The 25246-nt window shown below is 37.1% G+C and overlaps 1 protein-coding gene across 14 annotated transcripts in view; it reads right to left on the minus strand.

Moving 5' to 3' along the window:
• The window catches only part of ABCC9 (ATP binding cassette subfamily C member 9), a 134996-nt gene that overhangs the window by 23421 nt on the left and 86329 nt on the right, over window positions 1–25246 (minus strand). For all 14 annotated transcript variants that reach the window (XM_081309842.1, XM_081309841.1, XM_081309851.1 and 11 more), the window contains 7 exons: window positions 23269–23365; window positions 20932–21161; window positions 20128–20276; window positions 19851–19920; window positions 17827–17984; window positions 14735–14827; window positions 3962–4064 (listed from right to left, as the gene is read on the minus strand). In XM_081309842.1, the coding sequence (XP_081165968.1) occupies window positions 3962–4064; window positions 14735–14827; window positions 17827–17984; window positions 19851–19920; window positions 20128–20276; window positions 20932–21161; window positions 23269–23365 (900 nt within the window). The remainder of the gene's footprint in view (window positions 1–3961; window positions 4065–14734; window positions 14828–17826; window positions 17985–19850; window positions 19921–20127; window positions 20277–20931; window positions 21162–23268; window positions 23366–25246) is intronic.

A 25246-nucleotide genomic window follows, 5' to 3' on the forward strand; every position in this document is an offset into this window, starting at 1 on the left:
TTACACAACTTTTGCAAGTGGAAACACTGGTGCCAAAGAACTGGAATTGTTTAGTGCAGAGAAAAACGCTGTGCTGAACCAGAGCGTAGGCAGCATTCAAAGGTTAGGCTGCAGCGACGCATCGCACAGGATCACTTCACTTGGCACCCGGGGGAAAAACAGTCCCCTCTGCTGCCAAAGCTACTCTAGTGGCCCCTGTCTGGCTACTTTTATACCAGCCAAATAATTTTATCCTTTTGGACCTTTGTCCTTTGTTGATGTGAGTGTGTTATTATGGCCCTTACTTTTTCCCAATTCAAAATAAATAGGATATATATATTGTAGGCAAGAGTGAATCCTCCATGAGGACAACTTCACCCAGAGAAAGAGAATGTATTGGGATTGCCATGCAAAAGTCACGTGTTTACAAACCCAAACCAAAACCACAATGATGGCAAACGCACATTGTATGGGGCTGAGAGACCCTGCCAAACTCAATATGCTGGTTTTGCTCTGGTTTCCCTCCTTTTCTCTCTTTAGGATTTTCTGTCAATAGCAGGGACATTAGTTTGAAAAAGCTAGAACTGGAAATGAAGAGAAAGGGAAGACAAAAACAGTCACAGCAAGCTGTAAAATTATGTTTTCTTCTGTTTCCATCGAGGTTCTGAGTCCCTGAATGTGAGTTTGTGAAATCTCAGAATCTGCGTCAGGAAATCCTGCTGCCTCTTCCACTTGATGCCCAAGGCAGTGACCCTCCTTGTATCATTTTCATCATGTTTCTGCTCTAAGAACTCTAAGAATATTTGCTACAAGCAGATATTTTAATTTCCTGAGTAATATGGCAAAGGATACTACAGTAATAAAGAAATACAAAATTGATAGCATATATATATATATATATATATATATATATATATATATATGTAAAGGGGAAGGTTTGTTGATATTGCAAATAAGATTGATGGCTGATTTAGGGGGTCAAATAGAAGTTCTCATTACTTTTTTTCCCCCAAATGACTTACATAGCAGGATATGTGCAGCTGCAGTGTTCAGAGAATAGTTCACACCCCAGTCTCCAAGGTCCTATATCTCAATATTCATACTTCTGACAAAAGATCAGTCATTTCAACTGAATTTATGTCTCCAGTGATGTGGATACATCCACAGAAGCATGGTAATAATAGGGTCATGGATATGTACACAATTAGAAGGGAAGATGATTTCCCAACAGAAATCATCTACTTAATTTACTCAGTGCTCTTACTGTGCCATATATTCTTAGAAGATAGCACTTGCATTTTAATATATCTGGTTTTAATGAAAATGCTCAGTGTATTCAGAAGAATAGAATGAGAGGGAAGCCAACTGGTCTTATGTTGGATCTCTGGAGTTGTCTAGAGGGTTGTGTGTGGTGTGCATGTACATATCCACATAAACATATTGACACTTAAGTGTAATGGATGTGTCTGGAACTTTTCAGTAAACAAACAAAAGTTTCTACCAAAATTCCCGTTTACCTGTTAGAAACAGAAGCAAAAGATGTTTTAATTTGAGGAGGATACCAAAACTCAGGAGTGAATTATCCTTATTGTTTTTTTTTGTTTTTTTTTTTTGGTACCAGGGATTGAACTCAGAGGCACCTGACCACTGAGCCACATCCCTAGCCCGATATTGTATTTTATTTAGAAATAGGGTCTCACTTAGTTTCTTAGTGCCTTGCTGTTGTTGAGGCTGGCTTTGAATTTGCAATCCTCCTGCCTCAGCCTCCTGAGCCACTGGGATTACAGGTGGGTGCCATCGTGCCCAGCTTGTATTAAATTTTAAAGGAGGGATCTAGCAGTGAGACTAGTTTGGCAAATCTTGGAAGGATCATAATTACACAGCACAGAGAAAGTATAATAATAAATGTACTATAAAATAATGGCATGAATGGCAGATTCTGTTCTTCCTATTTAAAATGTCAGTACAGGTGTGTTTAGCTACTTTTCCACGTGGGGGTTAAAGTATTGGGTCAAATGAAACCACTTTGAGCTTGGCTGTTGTTCCTTTCTAATTTGTCCTGACCTTCCCTTTCTTGGCAGCCTTAAGGCTCCAAAGTCTTGTGCTTTGGCAATGAGAACTGAACATATGGTTTGTTTGAAGATTCTTGTTCAACACTTGTCCATGAACCTGACAGTAGGAAGTGCTAAAGAGCAGAAACAGGAGTCACAGGCGGACATGCACTACACCTCAAGTCCAAAGTAAATGCACTCGCCCCCTAAAAGACACGCTTGCTCTTCAGGAAAATCAAACACATGGGCAAATATTACCATTTCCCTCTTACGATTCTGCAACATTCTTTCATTTAGCTATTCCATTGCTAATTCTATTATTCAGATACAATGTTTTCCCTTAGAGAAAAATGCAAATTTGAAAAAGACACAACAAACAGAAGTTTAAAGCAAGGATTTATGGATTGGATGGAGTCTAGAAAAAATGTTTTGGTTTTGTTACAGATCTTATGCAACTTGCTATCTGCCTTCACTGTCACCTGGAAGGAATTTTTTATCAACAACCAATGCTTCTTTCAAAAACTTGGGAGATATAATTGTGTTATATTGCTGAATAATTTCTGCATAATAACTAATAATAGTGGGTGGATAATCTCCGTAAACCACTGAGAAATCATAACTAAAGCACACACATGTAAAAAAAAAAAAAAAAACATCCAAGATGCCATATCAATCCATATCCACCAATCAACAGCTCCGGTTTTAACTTGGACACTTCATTTCAATGCTATAAAACTCCTATTTTCATCTGTCCTCTCTGATTATTGAGTTTTAAATGACTGGCTACATATGAATATGCCAAAAAATTCCACAATTATAATTGTACATGTACAATTATGATGCCCTAATTAAAGTAACAATAATAATAAAGAAAGGAAATCATAGAGTAGAACAAGTAGATGGGAGAAAGAGGAAGGAACAGAAAGGGAAGCTCCTGGGGAATTAGGGCAATCAGACTGTTTTGTGCATGTACAAATACGCCATCATGAATCCCACTATTATGTATAATTATAATGCAACAATAAAAAAATAAAGTCTGCATGGGTGGAGACAATCCATTGGAGTAAGGTTCTTCCAACAGAATAAAACTGAGAGTTAACCATAAGATAACACCATCTAATGTCATCATTACTCCAAAAGTCACTTATTCATGCTGCAAATCTCACAGACTGTGTTCCTTCTTCTCCAGAACAACTATCTCAACTTTCTCCTACTTCATCCTTTAGTTGATCAGTTTATGAAACACTTACCAGGGTAAATACTATCTCCATTCATTCATCCTTCCATTCAGAAGACATTTTTAGTGCCTTTGATAATCAGCATATAAGGGCATATTTATTATTTTCAATCCTAATACTCCCATGAGGTACATATTCTTATTCCTGTTTTATAGATGAGGAACTGGGACTCAAATTAATTAAATTGCTGGACCAAGTCTGTGTAGGGTCAAAATTTGTGCTTGCTTTTTCACATCAAACAGGAGAAAGGAGTAGATGACTAATTAAAGTTATTTTTTTTTTAATTTTGGGCTAATATGATCCTCCACTGGCTTAAAACATAGAAAGCTGCATCTCTTCCAGGTCTATCCCACTCAGTGAAAGAAATGAATACATCTGGACACTTACCAGATTTGTTCTTTAAAAAAAAATGGCAGTTATATAAATATTTGCCATTCCATTAACCTATGTAATCCAGAGACCGTAATGAACACAAAATGAATTTTTTGCTTTTGGGGCTATTTGTCTTGCCATTAGCTAAAACATTATGACAAATTTCATCTGTAACATAAACAAACCTGAGCTATTTTAAAGTCCAGAAAATGTGAGGCTAGCACTGAATCTCAGTGGAAGACTAATTTTTACAACTGTCTGCCTCTCTGCATCAGGACTCCTCGGCTTGGTTTCCATTTTGAAATCATGAAATGAACGTACCGTCCTGACCTCCAGCCATCTGTTGGCAGCTGAGAGAAATAAGTAGGCAATGTTGTTTGTGTCCGTCAGTTCCAGCATACGTTGCTTAAATCTGGTTTCATGCCTGCAGAAAACAAAAATATTATGATGTTAGCCACACAACAGAAGAAGTAATAAAAAACAGTCACACTTACTACTACACAATTTACTCAAAACAGTGACAAACTGAGAAGATAGGATGACTGGTAAATGGACTCCCACTTCAAAATAAAGACCAGCTGCTGCTGCTCTGCTGCATTGTTAGTAGAGGCACGGAGGCCAAGTGTTTGCTTGGTTTTCACACCCCTCCTAGGAAAGGAGTCTTTCTGATGATAAATTTTCATTAAACATCATTTCATGAATTTCCACCTAATTATTGTGGCCAGGAAAATAAGGCATGACCTATGTGGTAAGGGCCCTATGAAAACCTTAATAAATGGTAGAGAAATGCAATATCTTCTGCCTTCTTTTATGGCATTTATTTTAATTTTCCAAATGACATGACTAGGGTTGAGTGAATGGTGTTGGGTGAGAACCAGGGAAAACAGGAAGCTATGCATTTGGAACAGGTGAATAGTTTCAAAAATTTTGTTTTGCCTGGTGTTACTGGGAACTAAATAAGGAAAGTGGAGTGGCAAGAAGTAGAGGAGGAGGGGTTTTGCAGATGGCAAATGTACCTGTTAGTTAAGATATGTGCACCCCAAATTTCTAAACTATTTGTAAGGAAGGTCACTGCATAAAAGGAGATCTTGGTCTCTGGTACTTAAGGGGTTCTATAATCCATATAGTTTGGATATTTATCCCAGACAAGTTAAGTTTTTCATTCTTAGTGCTCTACAAAATCACCAAATCTTGTGCAAAAAAAAAAAAAAAGAAATTAATATTTTTCTGGTGGTGTTAGGGGATTGATCCCAGGGATTCATGCATACTGGGTGAGCACTCTACTACTGAGTTTTATCCCCAGCCTCTGTGCTTATAAAATAGACCAATTTATAAGTGTTTTATAAATGAAACATGTTTTATAAGTGAAACTGCTAATAAAAAAAAACTTTATCTCTTTGAACATGTGAGCTACTATCTCACAGAACCTCCTGTCTAAATTCCAAAAGTGTCTTTTCATTTTGCAGTTATTTCCCCTGAAAAACAGAAACAATGAAAGCTGGAAGATCACTGGATTGAAACTAGGGGAAAGGCCAAATCAAATGCAGTTTATTCACTCTGTGGGCATGGCTTGTCTTATATAACCCTTTTGCAAAGAAGAGCCAAATTTCGTCTGACAGCCTGATACTGATTCCTGTTTGGTAAAAGAGGGCCCCAATTCCCCCCAAAATCTTCAAATAAAATAGCACAACTTTTTAGTAAACCATCAGTTGTATCAAAGAACAAAGAAATCCCGAGTGGGGTGTTCAAATGGCCCACAATCCATATAGACCCATATAAAGTAGATACTTGATACTTCTCCAGTCAATCCGATCATTCTAATATGCCAAATCAAATAGATAATTTAATCAGACGGCAACATCTGATCTACAAATACCAAGGATTTGGCAATCAGAGCCAAATAATTGCTTCACTTTTAGTTATGTAGCCTTGACGTTGACAACAGGCACACTGCTGAGCTGAATGGCAACACACAGTGTGGGCTAAGCACTGTGAAGGACACATTGACCCTCCAGGTGATCCTCTGAGGAATGAAAATACTGAATAACTATTGGGCACAGGGTCTTATAAGATAATAGGGTTTATTGAGATAGTGGATGTGAACTATTAGTATTCATGGGAGCCTCATTCTTTCTGTAATTGCTAGGTAGATATTAGGCACATGTTCATCTGTCCATTCAGAAACATTTAGCAAGCAGGACTCGAATCGAGACATTATGCTAAACTTTGGGCACATGCATATCAACAAGATGTACCCCTCCTTCCTAGAGGAGTCCCCAGTCTAATGAAGGAGGAAAAGAGTATTCAACAGTAAATATGGTGAAGCACAGTATCTAGTTATAATGAAGAAAATGCCACATGGACACAAAGGAAACAGATGACCCCTACAGAGCAGAATACTCAAGAGGTGGGCAATGGGGAGTGGGAGGGGACAGAGTGTCTGGCCAGGTTTCCCAAAGGACTGGAAAGATGGCCTGCACGTGGTTTTAAGGAGTGAGCTAAATGTTTTCAGGTGAACCAAGCATTCTAAGGTGCAGGAACAACAAGAGCAAAAGCATAGAAACGAGAAAGCCCAGCATGTTCAGGAGGCTGGACACAGGTTTTTCGCCCTGTTGGACTTGGGGTGAGAGAGTCCAGAGACCAGGCCAGCTGGAGCATGGCCTGAGAACTGCGTTTGAGAGGAACATGGAACACTTGATTCTGACACAGGGTTTTGTCGGGGAATCTTCCTCCTCTTCCCTCATTTGTGGGGTACTGTTTCAGACATGCTCTTAGAGAGTTTGTAAATGGAGCTGGCAAGAGTCTGAGGCCGCAGTGAGCGGGGAGGGGTGAAATGCAGTGAACATTCTTTCTGTGTGTTTCTATTTGGCAAGAAACCTTCTGTTTTCCTAATGGAAACTTTGACACACTCAGTCTGTATCTTTTCATCCATATCCAGCTCATCTTCTGAACATTCTTAGACCTTTATTCTGTCAGACCAAAAAAAAAAAAAAAAAAAAAAAAAAAAAAAGAAGAAGGAGGAGGAGGAGGAAGAAGAAAGAAAGAAAGAAAAGAAAGGAAAGGTCACTGAAATCTCAGTCAATTTAACTGTGTTACTTTTGCGGTGAACTACTTGAGGGAATTCATTGTTCTGAGTGAGGACTCCATGAACCCTGAACTCAGAGAGGGAAAAGCAACCTAATCAGTAACTACCAACTTTCCAAAAGAGCTCAAGACTCTAGGGACTCCAAGTAGCTCAAAAGAAAGGAACAGATGGATGGAAAAGAACATGTTTGGTTCTTGACCACAAATACCAAACATACAGATTCTAGAATTTCATCCATGGCAGCAGGACCATCCCCACATTTTCAAGATTTGTCCTGATTTAAAAAAAAAAAAACTGATATTTATGATATTTTATAATTACATTTTTTGTTTGTTTGTTTGTTTGTTTTGTACTAGAGATTAAACCCAGGGACACTTAACCACTGAGCAACATCCCCAGTCCTTTTTATTTTTTATTTTAACACAGGGTCTTTCTAATTTGCTGAAGCCTCACTTAGTTACTTAGGCTGGCTTTGAATTTGTGATCTACCTCAGCCTCCTGAGTTGCTGGGATTATAGGTGTGCAAGACCACACCTGGCCTTTTATATTTATTCTCTTCATTTTCTTTTTTAAAAATTTTTATTTATATATGACAGCAGAATCCATTTTTTTATATATTATGCAAGCATGAAATATGTATTATTCTAGTAGTTAGGATGCCATTCTTATGGATGTACAAAATAGTGAAATTCATTTTGTTGTTTTCATATACCTATATGGGAAAATTATGTTTATATTCACTTTTTTTTGTTTGTTTGTTAAAAATCTTTTTTTATTGGTTGTTCACAACTTTACAAAGCTCTTGACATATCATATTTCATACATTAGATTGAAGTGGGTTATGAACTCCCAATTTTACCCCAAATGCAGATTGCAGAATCATGTCGGTTACACATCCACAATTTTACATAATGCCCTATTAGTAATTGTTGTATTCTGCTACCTTTCCTATCCCCTACTATCCCCCCTCCCCTTCCCTCACATCTTCTCTCTCTACCCCATCTACTGTAATTCATTTCTCTCCTTGTTTATTTTCCATTCCCCTCACAACCTCTTATATGTAATTTTGTATAGCAATGAGGGTCTCCCTTCATTTCCATGCAATTTCCCTTTTCTCTCCCTTTCCCTCCCATCTCATGTCTCTGTTTAATGTTAATCTTTTCTTCCTGCTCTTCCTCCCTGCTCTGTTCATAGTTGCTCTCATTATATCAAAGAAGACATTTGGTATTTGTTTTTTAGGGATTGGCTAGCTTCACTAAGCATAATCTGCTCTAGTGCCATCCATTTCCCTGCAAATTCCATGATTTTGTCATTTTTTAGTGCTGCATAATATTCCATGGTGTATAAATGCCACATTTTTTTTATCCATTCATCTACTGAAGGGCATCTGGGTTGGTTCCACAATCTAGCTATTGTGAATTGTGCTGCTATGAACATCGATGTGGCAGTATCCCTGTAGCATGCTCTTTTAAGGTCTTCAGGGAATAGTCCGAGAAGGGCAATAGCAGGGTCAAATGGTGGTTCCATTCCCAGCTTTCCCAGGAATCTCCATACTGCTTTCCAAATTGGCCGCACCAATTTGCAGTCCCACCAACAATGTACAAGTGTACCCTTTTCTCCACATCCTCGCCAGCACTTGTTGTTGTTTGACTTCATAGTGGCTGCCAATCTTACTGGAGTGAGATGGTATCTTAGGGTGGTTTTGATTTGCATTTCTCTGACTGCTAGAGGACACAGAAACTAACCCACAAAGTTATAACTATCTTATATTTGATAAAGGGGCTAAAAACATGCAATGGAGGAAGGATAGCATCTTCAACAAATGGTGCTGGGAAAATTGGAAATCCATATGCAACAAAATGAAACTGAATCCCTTTCTCTCGCCATGCACAAAAGTTAACTCAAAATGGATCAAGGAGCTTGATATCAAATCAGAGACTCTGCGTCTGATAGAAGAAAAAGTTGGCTCCGATCTACATATAGTGGGGTCGGGCTCCAAATTCCTTAATAGGACGCCCATAGCCCAAGAGTTAATAACAAGAATCAACAAATGGGACTTACTTAAACTAAAAAGCTTTTTCTCAGCAAGAGAAACAATAAGAGAGGTAAATAGGGAGCCTACATCCTGGGAACAAATTTTTACTCCTCACACTTCAGATAGAGCCCTAATATCCAGAGTATACAAAGAACTCAAAAAATTACACAATAAGATAACAAATAACCCAATCAACAAACGGGCCAAGGACCTGAACAGACACTTCTCAGAGGAGGATATACAATCAATCAACAAGTATATATTCACTTTTAAAGAGTTCTGGAAGAGCTAAATCTGGTTCTAGACATAGGCAGTATACTCCCAGTTAGAAGTTGAATTCTTTATTTCCTCCAACTATAATGCAAGCATGGAAGGTTCACATGTAATATGTAGTTCTTCTTATGGCTACCTAGAATTTTCCAAAATTTAAAGTTACCAATGCTAGTGCTAAATTCTGTTTGTATACCTCATAAAGAAGGTAAATGAAAATGTGAACCTTCACTCTTGGTCAATATCCTCTTTCATTCTAAATCTTCCTCAATTCCTTCAAATGCTCTACCTACTTCTTGTCCCCAGCACTCTCAGAAGATGACCTTACCTTGTCCTTCAGGGAGAAAATAAAGACTGTTATATGTTGAATTCATCAACTTTTTGCTGCTTCATGGTTATGGTTTAGATATAAGCCTTTCCTTACCACCCTCTGCAAAAAGCTCCTGTGTTAATGAAGAAATGTTAAGAACTGAAATGATCAGAATATGAGAGCTATAACCTAATCAGTGGATTAATCCATTTGATGGATTAATAACTTCAAAGGACTACTGCACTATCTGAACTGTGGACAGATAGGGTGTGGTTGGAGGAAGTAGGTCACTGGGGTCATGCCTTTGGGATTTATATTTTGTTTCTGGTGCCTGGTTTGCTTTCCCTCTCTCCCTTCCCCAACCTCCTTCTTCTTTCCCTCTCTCCCTGTCCCCTCTCTCCTCTCCTCCCCGCCCTTCCTGCCTACCAGAAGCTTAGCAGCCTTCCTTCACCACCACTTGGCCCCAGAGCACTAGAGTCAGGTGACCATGGACTGAATGGTTGGCTACACTGTTCTTGTCAGGACTTTTGGTCACAGCAACAGAAAGCTGACCAATACATCCACCCAGAGGCTTGTCTGAATTTGTACACATCCTTTTCTTACCTTCACAGAGGAGCTCTGTAAAAAATCCTCTTCAAGTGGAGTTCTTCTCTCTATTTGGTCCCTTGAACCCATCCCTGCCACCTGCCATGAATATCTGCTCCACTAATCATTCCATTTTTTGCCTATATCTCCACTTCTTCCCTTTAGCCTTTAAAAATGTCTAGCTTTTTACCCCCTTGAAAAATAAAAAAAGACAGTCAAGAACTCCTTCCTTTAATTATTCAGCCCCCTCCACTCCTTCCTACCTCAGTGAAGCTCACTGAAGAGTAACTTTTCCTGGCTGCCTTCAGGTCCTGATTTCCAGCTAATTCTTCAACCCCTTGAATTCTGACTTCAGTCCTCTTCCACTTTACCATTTCTGTTCTTGGTAAAGTTACCAACAGCTTCAAGGTTTCCATATACAAAGGAAACTTTTTATTTTATTAACTTTTCATTTCCGTTTTTATTCCCCTTGACCATTTAATTTCTTCTTAAAATGCTCAGTTGTTTCACTTCAATGACAGCATTATCCTTGTTCACAGCTAGAACTTTCAATATGTCTCTTCATTCTCATTGAAATTGCAGGTGATTATACTCTACCCTGATTCTTTGACTACCACTCAGATAGCTTGTTTTCTTAACTGGTCTGGGTTCTTCTTGCTTGGTGGGAGGTGAGGTCTATTCTCCTAAGTGGCAACATCTGACCCTATTACATCACTGTAATCTTGAGAAGAGGATAAGGCTAAATCCAAGTCCATTATAATAAGTGGTCTGTGGTACATTTGGATCAGACAGTGACAGTCGGACCTCTGGATCTGTCCTTGACCTGGGTAGAGTTATTAAAGTAACTGTTTGCTTATTAATAGGTGTCATTTGAATGAAGGGCTATCAAAAATTTCAGCTGACTACTTAAGTAGTCATCTTTGGAAGCCATCAGGTAGACAAAGTGCTAGCCTTTTTCTATCTGCATATATACACAACGTGAGAGGAGGTCTCCATAAATTCAGTCTTTACTGCCATTTAACTTCTCACTCACTGGGCAGTTGATTTTTACAGGAATCAACTTGCTCAACCAGCACTCACAAGATCAAGGTTGCTTCTTCCATACAGAAGGTGTTGGTTTGGATTTGGTAGCATCAGGCTGGCTTATGTGGAGGTTGGCCAGAATCAGGAAGCACACAAAGGGATTGTTAGTTAGACTATTATGGGCTGATTTGAAAGTTAAGCCAGGCTGACTTCATTCGACTCAGACATCTCACCCTGCATGGGGAATTGGACCCCTTCCTATAAGAGCCCACTTTTGCACAGAAGCTGACACCCCCACCCACTTGTACCCTGACCACAATGTCTTTAAACTATGGAGCTGTTCTGAGTAGATACAAGAAGTGTAAACTCTCAGAATGTTCTGTTAGTTGGTATTTTCCACTTTTATGACTTTTATGGTTCCCTTCTTTGTGGTTTTTTTTTTTTTCTGTTTAAATGGACCCTCCACCTGCATTCAGGGTCTTGGGCTGCAGAACTGTCTGCTTTCTGCTCCTTTGGCCCTAGTCAGAATAAATCCTTTGTTTTTTCATCGAAAAGACCCAGAGGTTTTTTTATTTTTTTGGAATTTTAGAATATCACCATAATAAGAAGACTAAAGCCATGACAAGGAGCCATACTAGCACTTCCCCTTCCTGAGAAAGTTGACTGGAGAAAGAGTTCAAGCAGGCTGCCCAAGTGCAGAGGGAAGGAAGCATATGAGATAAAGAGTCATGAAGATATTAGCAGGAAGTAATACACGGAGTAATGGAATGTCCTTTAATCATTCATGAAACCTTTGAACCCCTGCAATGTTTCTGACTCTTCATATTCTGAAGGTAAAAATAAAAACCACATTACCAGCTCCCCAGGAACTCCTAATCTTGTGGAGCAATTCAAACACAGAAACAGATGCATCTGGGGCTGGGGATGTGGCTCAAGCGGTAGCGCGCTGGCCTGGCATGCGTGCGGCCCGGGTTCGATCCTCAGCACCACATACAAACAAAGATGTTGTGTCTGCCGAAAACTAAAAAATAAATATTAAAAAATCCTCTCTCTTTCTCTCTCTCATCTCATCTCTTAAAAAAAAAAAACAGATGCATCTGACACAGTGCAATAAGTTTAGGATACTAGTTAGCATAGAGACAGTAAGAAGGCATGGAATCTAGATTCTGACAGTCAGGGAAGGCTTCCCAGAGCAGATGATAAACACTGATATTTCAGCAATGAGAAAAGCACTAATTCACCAAAATAAAAGAAGTTAGGAGGGACAGGCAATAGAGCTTGCCCTACCCAGAAGCATGAACCTAGGAGGATCAGCTTTGCTTGGCAGATAGTATTTTCCATGATACTTTTGTTGTCCACTTGCTAGTAATATAAGAATTTATCCTAGCATTTCTTTGTCTACATGCTGTCCCTCGTAAGAAGAAAGCCAAAATGTTAAATAATATCTGTTAAGAGGATAACACTTAAACCTTCAATCTTTTCCTCTGAGATATTTCTTTAAACACCAGACCTATATACACAAGTAACTCCCCAAATCTTAAGTGGGTATCACATCAGCAGCTTGATCTACTCATAACCAGAGTCACCATCTCCTTCCCCGATCCTCCACAATGTCTTCAATTTCCTAGCTTGGAAAACTGTACTCACTTATGGGGATCAGAGACCTGGAAGGAGTCATCTTCAATTTCTCCTTCATTCAATTTCTCCTTCGTTCTCCTTACATTCAAACCCTAACTCTCACTGGTCCCACGTCCTGCTAAAATATATACTCTCTGTCCAGATGCTTAGTACCTGCTCTAGCTAGCTCTGGCCACATCATCTGGATCACTTGCAACAGCATCTTATTACCTTTAGCCTCAACCATCCTCATTCATTTTTCACAGTACAGCAGTGTTATTCTGATGAACATAACTCTGGTTGTGTCATTGTTCTCTTAAGAATCCTTCAGTGGCTCCCCAATAGGAAAAGAACGAGCTCTAAGCTCCTTAAGGTACTTATCCAATATGCTTCATGTACACTCTGCATTCATGCTTTCAAGCTTCATGGTGAGAGTCACCCTCTCCATTCCTACAACATGGGATTCTTTCAATTTCTACATAAAATAGAAATCTTTATGCTTTTGTATTATTCCACTCTGAATATTCTCTCCCTTTTAAATCCAGGTTAGCTATTTATTAAAAGACTTACTCTTTAATAATTATCTCCCAGCTGTTTTGAGGCTAAATGCTACCCTGTTCTCTAATGCAATGGATTCTTGTGGTATGCATATTAGACTATGTAACTTATTATCCTGCTATGTTTTTTTTTAACCATTTCTCCTTCTAGACTGTGAGCTCCTTAGGATAGAGCTCATGTCTCCTAGTATTCAATATAAATTTCTTAAGTACTTATTAGATGCTGGACATTTTTCCCAGGTATTGATGATATAACAATGGGGGAAGAAAAAGGCCTGCTCTTAGCTTACATTCTAGTTGGAAAGGATGGATAATAAGCATGTAAACAATTTTAAAATAGAGAAAGTTGAATTTTTAAATACTCTGGTAACACTAAAAGAGAAATAAACAGGATAACATGGCAGGTAAGTAGGTGGCAAAAGTGTTCCCTTTAGCTGGGATGGAAATGAAAAGGCCATATATTTTCAGTCTTTATCTACAAGAATAGTACATGGCGGGAGTACTGGGGTACTGATACTGGCCAAAATATATTGTTATATTGTGTACATGCATGAATATGTGACAACAAATCCTACCATTATGTACAACTATAATGTACCAATAAAAAATGTGGAGAAGAAAAGAAAGAATAGTACTTGGCATGTGTTCAGTTTTTAAATAAATATTTTTTTGGTAAATTAACTTGAAAGGACTTTAGTGAAAATGGTAATCTTTTAATTGTTGTCACTGCTAGCTATAATTCAAATATAAATTTTATGTTAAAATCTATATTTGGTGCCAATAAACAGTTTAACATCCTCAATGAAAGGGGAAAGCATCTCAGGACAGGAAGTGTGAATGCTGTGTGATGAAACCTGCACAGATTTATGCAGAAATTCTGTGATACATAATGTTTCAGAAAGTTGAGTCTTTATATTCTACTCTCACACCCAATTCTGCATTTTTAAAATAAATTTCTTAGGTTAGAAAAATCTCTCATTAAAAATCAAAGCATACTTGCAATAATGGTGATAGAAAGACACAGCATTATAAAATGTCAGTTTTCCTGATCAAATGAAATATTCTGCAATGTCTTCTTTTCTGATTTTACTTGAAAAGGAAAATAGGGCAAGAAATTTGAGGGTCAAGGAAACAGCTTTCCTCAGAAACCTGTGTTATTTCTCTGTTTGCAAACATTGAAAAATGTTGATTCAACTCTAAAATAACTTTGGTGCAACAGTATTACTTTTGTTAGAATTATTGTTACTGTTATTTTAACTTGCTGATTGGGTGCTTCTTCAACAGTTAGTCCAAGCACCCTAATGAGCAAGACTGATTTCCCCATTTCACAGCTGAGTAAATAAAGGCTGGAGAATTTTGAAAACCTCATCTAAGACACAAAGCTAATACCTTTCCAATATGTTGCTTCATCCTTTCCTTATTCTTATTAAAATTTCAGAGGGTTAAGCTCTAATCCTGATCATTTATAGCCACATTATTCTTACTCCTGGTTTAGTTCACTATTTGGCACACAGTAGGCATTCAAAAAATGTCAGCTATTATGTATTATTTGAAGATAAACACCTGTTGCTGATGCAATCTCCTAATCAGCAATGTGAGCACGTTTACTCACCTAAAGGCCCGGATGGTAGTGAGTCCTTCAGCGGTTTCTGAGAAGTGGCAGAGCAGAGGGAGCTGGGTACTGTCATCAAGTTCCTGGAGGTCCCTAGGAAGGACAAGCCACAGTAAGCTCCACATGCCTCCCGGCTCAAGAACCATATGCTTCTAAATCAAGGTTATTTTGTCATTATATTTGTGTTCGTCATTATATTTATTTCCTCTAGCTATCAATTAACAAAAAACTTCAATAGCTTACACATTAGAGAGGAAGAAAGAGATGGATACATTATGGGAACATGTTTTGAACAAAATTCTCAGCTTTGTGTAACAGCTGATGTAAACTGCTGTAGGAACCCAGGGAAAGAGCAGTTAATTCATACCTCAGAAATGAATGGTATGTTTTTTTAGGTAGGTGAAATTTAGGTCAAACCTTAAGAATGATGAAGGCTTCAACGGAGCAGACAAGTGAATATTAGCTAAAGGAATAACAAGAGCAAGTACAGAAGTCTGGAAAACCTGGCCAGTTCACTCTGGCTGGGGCCCAGAAGGCCTTGGGGCTCTGTAGTGGGAAATGGCCTTGTAAGCCAGGACTAGACTGCAGAGAATTCTTAAGAGATTAGGAAGAAAAAAAAAAAAAACACTGAAGACTACAGATGAAATGATCAGAGCTGTGCCTGATCAACATTACTTGGAGACAGTGTGAGGGATAAAAGAAAATGAGTGAGTGGGGAACAGTTAGGATAGTCTGCATAAGAGATTTTTAAAATTCTAAATTAATATGATGCTGATTAGATTTAAAATAAAGGATGGGGTCAAGACTGTGAGATAGCCTACTGGAATAACTTTATATTCTGCAATGAATATAAAGTTCGTCGTATCAAGGAAAAGAAGAGTCAAATATAATATGACTAATTAGTTGTATCAAGATAAAGAAAAGTCAAATATAATATGGCATGGCTATTTGTGGTTTAATCAAAATATGACAGTGCTATTTACCAGGGTGCGGGTGACAAAGAGAAAGAGATTTGGTGAAAATAGATCAAGAGTTTGGCTTTGGACACAATGTCTTCATGGAGCTTCCACTGAGTTCCCCCAAGGAACTATATGTATAGATATATACATTTATAAATGTGTGGTATTGTGCATGAGTGTGTGTGTGTGTGTGTGTGTGTGTGTGTGTGTGTGTGTAAAGTATTCACTGAATGGAATTGCTAGAATCTGACTTTTTTCAAAAAGATGCATACTTTTGAGAACTTTTCTTTAAACCTTATGAGTTAGCATTTCTAGAAGACAGGCCAAGAATTATACCACTTATTTCAAAGCACTTATTTCAAAGATTTTTATTTCCATCTTTTTCTGCCCTACTTTGGGTCATCAGGGTTGAGAGAACATGAGAGAAGCAGCATCAACATTCACCTGCCAGAGTCAACTGAACTGATGAACACTGTTACACAATGTTCAACAATTAGGCCATTCTTGGCTCCTCTGTAACCCCACAAACAAATGCAAAGTCTTTGCAATTTGGTATTTCTAAAATGGACTTGTTTAGTTCAGAAATTACAGGTGGAGGAGGGAAAGATAGAGGGAAGGAGAACAAAAAATGAAGATTTGTAAATAGTTTCTTATTTTTAAACATGAAACCAAATGACTATTGGTACATGAAATGGTCACTACATTGAGGTTAGTGGAGAATAAAAAAAGGACAGAGTAAACTTTGTTTACAGGAATGTATTTTGTGGAATCAAAAAGGTGAGGATACAGCTTGATCTTGTATTCTTATAAGAAGAAAAAACTAACTACCTGTTAGACATTTGAATTAGGTATTCAAAACCCCAAGGCATTTCCAGTAGCTAGCTCCCCACTTACATTCTCTTTCATGTATACAAAAATAGTCTGTTAAGTTCCCTGGACTTTTTCAAATGGGTAAGTCCTCCAGCAACATCAGAGGAAATAAAAGGGAATTTGATCACTAACTTCTCCCTTTCAGTCTGAATTGCTACCAAAAAAAATTATTTACTATGAACACACAATATTTAAAAGACCCTTGCTCATAGGCTAGGGGAAGACACAGTTATATTTTTTAAATTATGAAGTGTTATATATGTTCAGAAGTTCCCATCTGGAACCCCTCATTTTTCTACTTACCTTCCCTGCTCTCCTTCATCTTCTGGGCACTCAAGTCATATTAAATATTTTCGATTTTCTATATGAACTCAACATCTGCCTTTTATTCTATCACTGAATCCACATATTAGGATTACTTTGTATAGGTTCTATATTAAGGGGAGACTAAGTTTCTTTGAGAACAGGTTTTTATCATGTTGGTTGCTTCACCTAGATTAACACAGATATTTGCAACACAGTAAGTGCTTAATAAGTGTTTGTTGAAATAAAGAGATTCTTGCAATAACAGATTCTACTATACTATTTATAGCAAAGCTTCAGAGTGAAATTGCAAATTTTACAACCACTGATATTATATTTCATTAACTATTCATGATCTTGGCAAATAACAACTCCTATATTAACTGAAGAATTTAAAATTCTTGGCTACCCTTCATTTATTTAGCTGGATATTCAAATGTGGGCAAAATGATCCAACCCCAAATTTTCCAACCTCTTAAAGTTATAGCACTCTTGTCAGACATTCAAGATTATCTATATTTATAGTCAGGGCTGATTTATCACTTTGATTTTTTTTTACTTCTAATATTTCACACCATTACTTTAAAGTTTAAAAATTTGTAAATTTTTCTCCACTTTGGAATATAATGATACTAAATTACTTTCTTGGGGACTATGTTTGATTTAGTAAGTTTTCTGCCAATGTCATGTTCAGAAAAAGAACTAGTGGATGAAAAATTTAGCAGACTCGGAACTCAACAGATCAATACACATGTTAGTGTATGTCTAGTGCTATGTATAAGGCTCAAACAAAAATTTGCAAGAACACTTATACTACATCTAAGAATAGACATAAGCACATAAAAAATTGGCTGCATTTCTAAATTCCATACCTTATCTTGAAAAAACACTGCAGCAAATGTAATTCACAGTCAATCAAATACACAAGCTTTTGAAAATGAGTAGAACACTTGTACTTACTTAGAGGCAACTCGGAAATATTTCTGGATGAAATAAAAGGCAACTCCAAGAGGCACAAGAGCAACAAGGAACACGGGAGTGGCATAGGAGATCATCCCAATGGCAGACAGGCAAAGCAGTGTTGAGCGAGTTAGAGATTCCAGAGTTGGAGGGATATGCTATTGAAAAGGTCATTTTAAAGAAAAATGTATCTTAGTTCAAATGAAGCACTGATTACAATGCAACAAAAATATTCATTTTATATTAATGGTAAGTTATAGAGTCAGTTACACAATAGTATACATTCATGTTCATTGTAAGCAATTCTTCACTCACTACCCATAGTTTAGTATAGCTATTTACCTATCTATCTACATATCATTGATTAGTTATGTACCTATCTACCTATTTATCTTGGTATTTTATGTAAAATGGCACTATACTATAAATTTTATTCATTCATGTGCTTGCTTTACTTTGCCCGATAAGATGGATTGTAAATCTTCCCAAGTAAGTGTATATAAATCTATTTCCTTTTAATGGATGTACAGTACTTTTAAAAGCTATTTAGGTATACTTCTGCTAAAAGACATTAAAATTAGTTTTCTACAATTCCTTGCTTATATTCTTTGAGTGGCTTTGTTTGGGATTTTACATTTTAAATTTGTCTTTGATGCTTTTAGCTCTATAAAAGTTAAACAGTCAAATCTATTGGGCTTTATGGTTTCTGAATTTTATATCTTTCTCTTTCCCAGATTCTAAACTATTAATTTATATTTAATTTTATAATTTATGGCTTTATGTCACCATATTTATTCTATATGCATATGTTTTGTATCTTACGAGTTAATCGTTACAATATACTTTATCAAAACAAGTCCTTTTTACTGATTCAAGATGCCAAGTTATTCTACATTAAATTTCTATATATGCTAGTGGTTTTGAATTCTCCATTTTGTTCTTTTGGTCATCTTGTCTTCTGTGATCAATGGAGTATTTTAATTTTATTATAGTTTTTAGATATCTGACAAAGGAATATACACAGAATATAACATACACAGAATTTTAATGACTTCTGAAATTGCTGGATATCTTTTCTTCATATTAGGTGATTTCTAGTTCCTAGTTTTTGTTGTTACTATAAATGGAATCTATTTTTCACACAATTTATTAATTGGTATGTAGAGAAAGTTACCAATCTTCATACGATATGTCTCATCCAGATATTCTGCTGAACTTTCCAGTTGTTTTTCTTTTTATTTTGCTAATTATTTTGAATTTTCTAGGAAGCAATCTTATTACCTTTTAACTAGTGACTGTTCTGTCTCTTCTTTTCCAACATGTATGCCATGTATCCCTCAAAATGTCTCAGCATGCTTCTCGTCAGCTACATGCATCAAGCATTCTTTTTCTAAATCTAAGATAATCTGTGAGTTTCCAATGCTACTCTGGAATGTCAGAAAGGCCAGATCTGGATTTAATGAATTCCTCCCTCAATCATCCTAAGGATTCTGCTCTTGCAATGATTCTCTGTTGAATCTGACATCTTTAATTTCAAGACAAACTTCTTGAGACCTAAGGATCTTACACTAAACTATAATTCTTAGAATATTCCCTGAACTATCACGCCATCTAAAGCCCCAAGAGCCAATCTAATAAAAGTAAAGAACATCTAAGATAGTTTGGCATTCCACCTGTCATTTCTGGGAGATACTCTACATGGATATTAAACTTTTAAGAAATATTTTTTTTTATGAATAGCTATACAACATTAATCAAAATCATTCTTTTTATAATAAAAAACTTTAAATATTGGTTCATTCTTTGCTATGTCATATTAACACTGGTTTGTAAGTATCCTCTGCTACGTGCACAAGTTAGTTTGAATTAAAGTTTTCCATTAAGATTGTATGCTACAAATCATTGTAAACAGGCTTTACATTTTAGCATTCTTTACTGTTAATAGTAATCATGCTTTATCTTAAAATGTAGTTCAGCTTACAGAGAAGCTTATTTTTGAACGTGGAAGTAACTCAGGCACTCACCTGGTCGATGATATTAGTATCAGCTGAAAATCGATTGAGAATCAGCCCCAGGGGAGTGGTATCAAAGAACCTAGGCAGTGAACAGATTGAAGAACGTGATAATACTAAACTAACTGGAACCTGAGCAGTGTTAAGGAATGTCTAGAGTCGTGAAAATGCCATTGTCCTATTCATTTGCTCAGACAGAAGAAATTCTTTAAACTTTCACATTTCACTTAAAATTTAAAAATGCGTATTTTATTATTTTGTTTGTAGGAGCAAAAAGACCTCACTTTACCTTATTGGTCCAAGAATTATCTTATTGAGAAGATTGTGGTGAAGATTTTTGGCAGCTGTGAGACCCATCCATTCTACAGTGAGAGATGTAACCAGGCAAAGGAAAATACCTGCTCCACAAAGTATGCTAAATCCAGCCACATAGTAGGTCTACAAGGCAACCAACATGAAACGTTCATAAGAAATCATCAACTTGGTTTTTCTTTTACTAGAAAACCAAATGTCAAAGTCAGACAAGATGGTTGGCATCTTGCACACTTTAATAGTTGAAGGAGAGCAGTTTTTGCAGATCCAGGATAGTACCCCAACCACAGTCCCACAGGCCAAGGGCCTGTCCACTTCCTTCACTCTCTTTCAGGATTTTTCTAAGGCCAAATGAAGATAGAGAGTTAGTTTTCAGCTTTGAGCATATTCTTGGTTTTCTACTTTTGTGGAGTTCATTCTTCACATCCCTATCCACAGAATTATTAGCTAAGACGCTGAAATAAGGAGTTAAAATCAAATAACCATCACAAGTATAACAAAAAGTGCTGCACATTTGTATTTATAGAACTTCCTTGAATCCAAATTCAAACATCATCTTTTCATATTTCTTATGATAAACTTTAAAGATAAAAGTAGTAATAATAGACGTGATTTTTACATTACTGAGTTCATTCTATTTCAGGTTCTGTTCTAATTACTAACTTATGAAATCACTGCAGAAACCCACTGACATGTGGGCTGTTAGCATCTAACTATTGGCATCACTGTTTAATCTCAATAGTTTCCTGATGATTTTAGAGCAGAACTGAACCCACTGTACCTGGTCAGCTTTTCCAGTATTGTTTATATTATACTCAGATGTCCATGTAGCCAGCCAATAGTCTATAGCCACAATAACTGAATGCTTCAAAAGCTTAGAGAAAATCATCAGGCAGAGTAAGAAGAATCCTCCAGAAGTGAGGTACCACCAACAGGTTTTCCATGGCATTTTCGTTCTGAGCCTCATTACAGTAGACATGTTATCATCCTCATCTTCCTCCTCCTCTTCCTCTACACACAGACATCAAAAAGAAACTTGTTTAAGCTTTAGATGGGTACCATAAGGATGGGATTTTTATTGTGTACCACAAAACTATATATAAGTTTCCCTCAAACTTTATAGAAATATAATTAGTCTTGGAAGCTTTAAATGTGCTCAGCAGACAAACCTCAATTTAAAAAAAAAGGTGAAAAATGAATGAAGAAGGACTAAATAAACATAAAGTCTATATTTGGATAGGACCATTTGCTGATTTCCAGATCAAATTGACTATAAGTTTAAAACAGAAGTTTTGTATAGCTCAGGAAGGGGAACCCATGCTTTCTCTGTTCCATTTTAGAATGGTCATGGTGATAAGTTGACAAAGAGGAAGTTTCTAGAGGTAAAGTCGGTAGCCACAGAGAACAATGGTCAAAAGGGTTCTTTCAAATATTGAAACTGCTTGGGTACTTCAAGTCGGGCTATCCTAAGAATGGACTCCACTGCTAGGGCAAGAACTTTATTGTCCAGCAAAATTTGGTCTTCTGTATGGTCCAGTGACTGCAGTATTTCCCCTCCTTTCCTTCTCCAAAGGCAGTTTTCATTACTCATATCCTGTGCATATTCCACAGGGTCAGAAGGACAGATGACATGTCTCTGCTTTACAGGTTATCAGACCACAGGGATCCAAGTATGAATATGTTTGAATTGAATGCAGCAAGTAAGTGTGTTCTCTGGGCGATGACAGGAATGGAGGTTTGCACGACCAAAAAGGTGAACATCTGCTCACTGCTGTCTCTCCAGCATCCACTCTCTACTTCTATATTAACTGAAATTTCAGGTTGCCCACGGTTGCACACAAAGACAACATTTCTTGACTCTCCCAGTACCTAGTCTGTCCATGTAATGAACTGGCCAATAGGTGGTACAAGCAGTACATGCAACTCCAAGTCCCTTAAAGGAAAGGAGGTGCCCACTATTTCCTTTTTCCTCTCCTGAACAGGCACAGGACCTGAGCAGCAGCCTTAGAAGGAACATGGACTATAATGAGCTCTTTAACATATATCATCTCCTTTCCTAAGTAGCACATTATTTTTTTATATCTGAGAAAATGAATCAAGCCAGCAAGCCCAGAGCAGAATCAGCCTCCCCAGTGGTATACTTCCCCCTGGAAAGAAGGAGGAAATAACTCAGCATAGCTCCATTTTTACAGTGGATCAGAAATAATTGGCTTAGAATTCCAGAAACTAATGAGTGTTTTTAAGAACATTTTTTTTAAATCTTAGAAACTGAAATGAAGAATTCAGTTTTTCATTCATTCATTTACTCCATGAACACCTGCTGAAACACTGAATAGTCATATGAAACATAAAGGAAGCATGTTTTGCTGTTCTCTGGCTTCCAATTTCAATTTTCTTCACTTCTTAATTGGTTTATTGAAATGCAATTGTAAGTAAAAGCTACATAGGTGACGTGTTTACTAGGTGGTCTTGTGGGGTGGTCCTTACTTATTTGACAGCAAATGTCAAGATAATATAATTATTGTATTTTGTTATTCAGATTTACAGTGAATCCTTTTCCCAAGCTTCCCATATTAGATCCAGAATAGGGAAGCATGACAAATGGCTAATTTTCTTATCTTTCATTGTTTTACTGCCATGAAAGTATCATGAATGAGTGAATCAAATGTAGGTACTTCCAAAGTATCTTTCCCATATTTCCCACTAATTGTACATTTCTGAAGAGTTGATATTCTATTAAATAAATATTTTGATTTGGTTATTATGCTAGACCATTCCATTTTTTTCTGAACAAAGGTTTAGAAATGCTTACAGACCACTGCCTTTTTCTTTCAGTTCTCTGTCACACATGGCACAGATGTAATAAGACACACTGTGTGCAGCCCCTCACAGTGCTTTTGGATGGGTTGTGTACACCTTTCCTTCACTTTTATTCTTTTGATTTTTGGCATTGGGCATTTGATTTAGCTTCCCTCCCCCCGACACACACACACAGAGTGGCCTGTTATTCCTTATGAAGGAACTCACACATCAACTGACAAGGTAAACCCCTAACATTCTATTGCCTCATTTGCACATTTCAGACACAAGAAAAATTATTAAAAATGAAAAGATCTACCTTCGTCTTCATCTTCCATTTGGGCTTTAGCCTCTCTTGAGTACATGGCTCTTCGGAGAGTTTTCCTCTCTAAAGTTGTCTGGTCAGTTTCCATATCCTACAGCAAACATTGTGCCATCATTCAAGGAGCTCCCCGAAGAAGAGGGCTTTGACTTTCCAATGAATGACACATGCAGATGGTTTTATGCCAGTCTCAGGGTTCTCTGCTCATTCTGGAGACCCAGGACTCCAGGCACAGGAGCAGTTGTAGAAATGTCAGGTTTGTACAAAACACTTCAGCTCCCAGAGGGCAGCGGGGAGCCAGGAAAACAGAAACAATTTGATGGCACCAATCCCATGTGCAGGGAAGTAACTCCACTCACCCTAAAGCATAGCTTCACCACTGCTACTTGTTTTATTTTCACACCAATTTCAAACACACTAATTTTTCTAAGAACTTATATTTATTAACATAAATATCTTCCTTAAGAAAATGCATGTAGGGGTTGTGGTTGTGGCTCAGTGGTAGAGCGCTTGCCTAGCATGTATGAGGCCCTAGGTTCAGTCTTCAGTATCACATAAAATTAAATAAATAAAATAAAGATATTGTGTCCATCTACAACTAAAATAATAATTTTTTAAAAAAGGAAAATGCATGTACACAACCAGTGTAACTCCAAATCATGTACAACCAAAGATGGGAAATTATAATCCATGTATGTATAATATGTCAAAATGCACTCTACTGTCATGTATGTCTAAAATGAACAAATTTTAAAAATCAAGAAAAAAAAAGAAAATGCATGTCATTCTGGGTTGGCTGAACTCCTATCAGGCATCTACTATTAATATGTGTTATTAAATCAGAATGAATTTCTTTAGCATCTCATTGAGGGAGTTGCACAGAAGAAAGGGACTTCAATAGGATCTGAAGGAAAGAAGGTAATTTTAAAGGAAACAAGAAATTAGGTGCTTAGCAGTTTAAGAGAAAAAGGACCTCGGAAGAGGAAATATGGAGAAAGAGAAGGGAAAAGTACCAAAACCAAACTAAGTTTTTAAGGGTTGATTCAGACATGTCCTATGACCAAGAAAGGGAAAGTATTTCACTTTTTCCATTTCCTGGCTTCTAACCTCTCAGCTCCTGTCCCCTAACTTCAGACCTGAGGTGGTTAATGGTTCAGTTACTTGGTAGGTTTAACCGGGTTCTGTAGGCCAGTCTGGAAAAATGACCATCACCCTGCTTTTGTGTGGCAACTGCACTCTGTGTCTCAAAAAACTTACCCACAAACTTTTGGAACCTATGACAAATTGTGAGCTTCCTGTACATAAAAATACAAATACTATCACCAACAACAGAAAACACAGTTTGTTACATCAATGGGTCAATAAACTTTTGGCACTCAATACATAGGTAGTGATCTTGGGTTCTTTGGGCCTCATGTCACATGTGGGATTTATGAAACTTGCTCTTCTGTAAGTCTCTATTACTTCCAGATTCTTAGTCAAAAGGGTAAAAGCAGGGCTGGGTTAGTAGCTCAGTGGCAGAGCACTCGCCTCGCATGTGTGAGACCCTGGTTTCGATCCTCAGCACCACATAAAAAATAAATAAATAAATAAAATAAAGGTATTGTGTCCAACTACAACTAAAAAGTGAATATTTCTTTTAAAAGGGGTAAAAGCAAAAGTGTTTCTTGAATAATATTTTTACAAAGACAAATCCACATTAGAGATTAACTTTGATATAAAAACTAACATTTGTCAATGAGTCTAAATAAAACACAAAGTGAAAAAAGAATTCCTATCCTTTGTGTAGCATGTAAGGGAATGAAATCAATCTGAATCCTGAAAAACAGATTTGACTGGTTTGATTCCCTCCTAGGTGTGAGCATAAGTTTTATCTTGGAGACTTAAAACCACAAAAATCCTTTAAAGCAAATTTTCTTAAGAGTACATGCTCAAAATTAAGCTCATTGTAGGATAAATATTTTAAATTATGTTG

Source organism: Spermophilus citellus (genome assembly GCF_964194105.1).
Source record: "Spermophilus citellus genome assembly, chromosome: 10".
In the NCBI taxonomy this organism is placed as follows: Eukaryota; Metazoa; Chordata; class Mammalia; order Rodentia; family Sciuridae; genus Spermophilus; species Spermophilus citellus.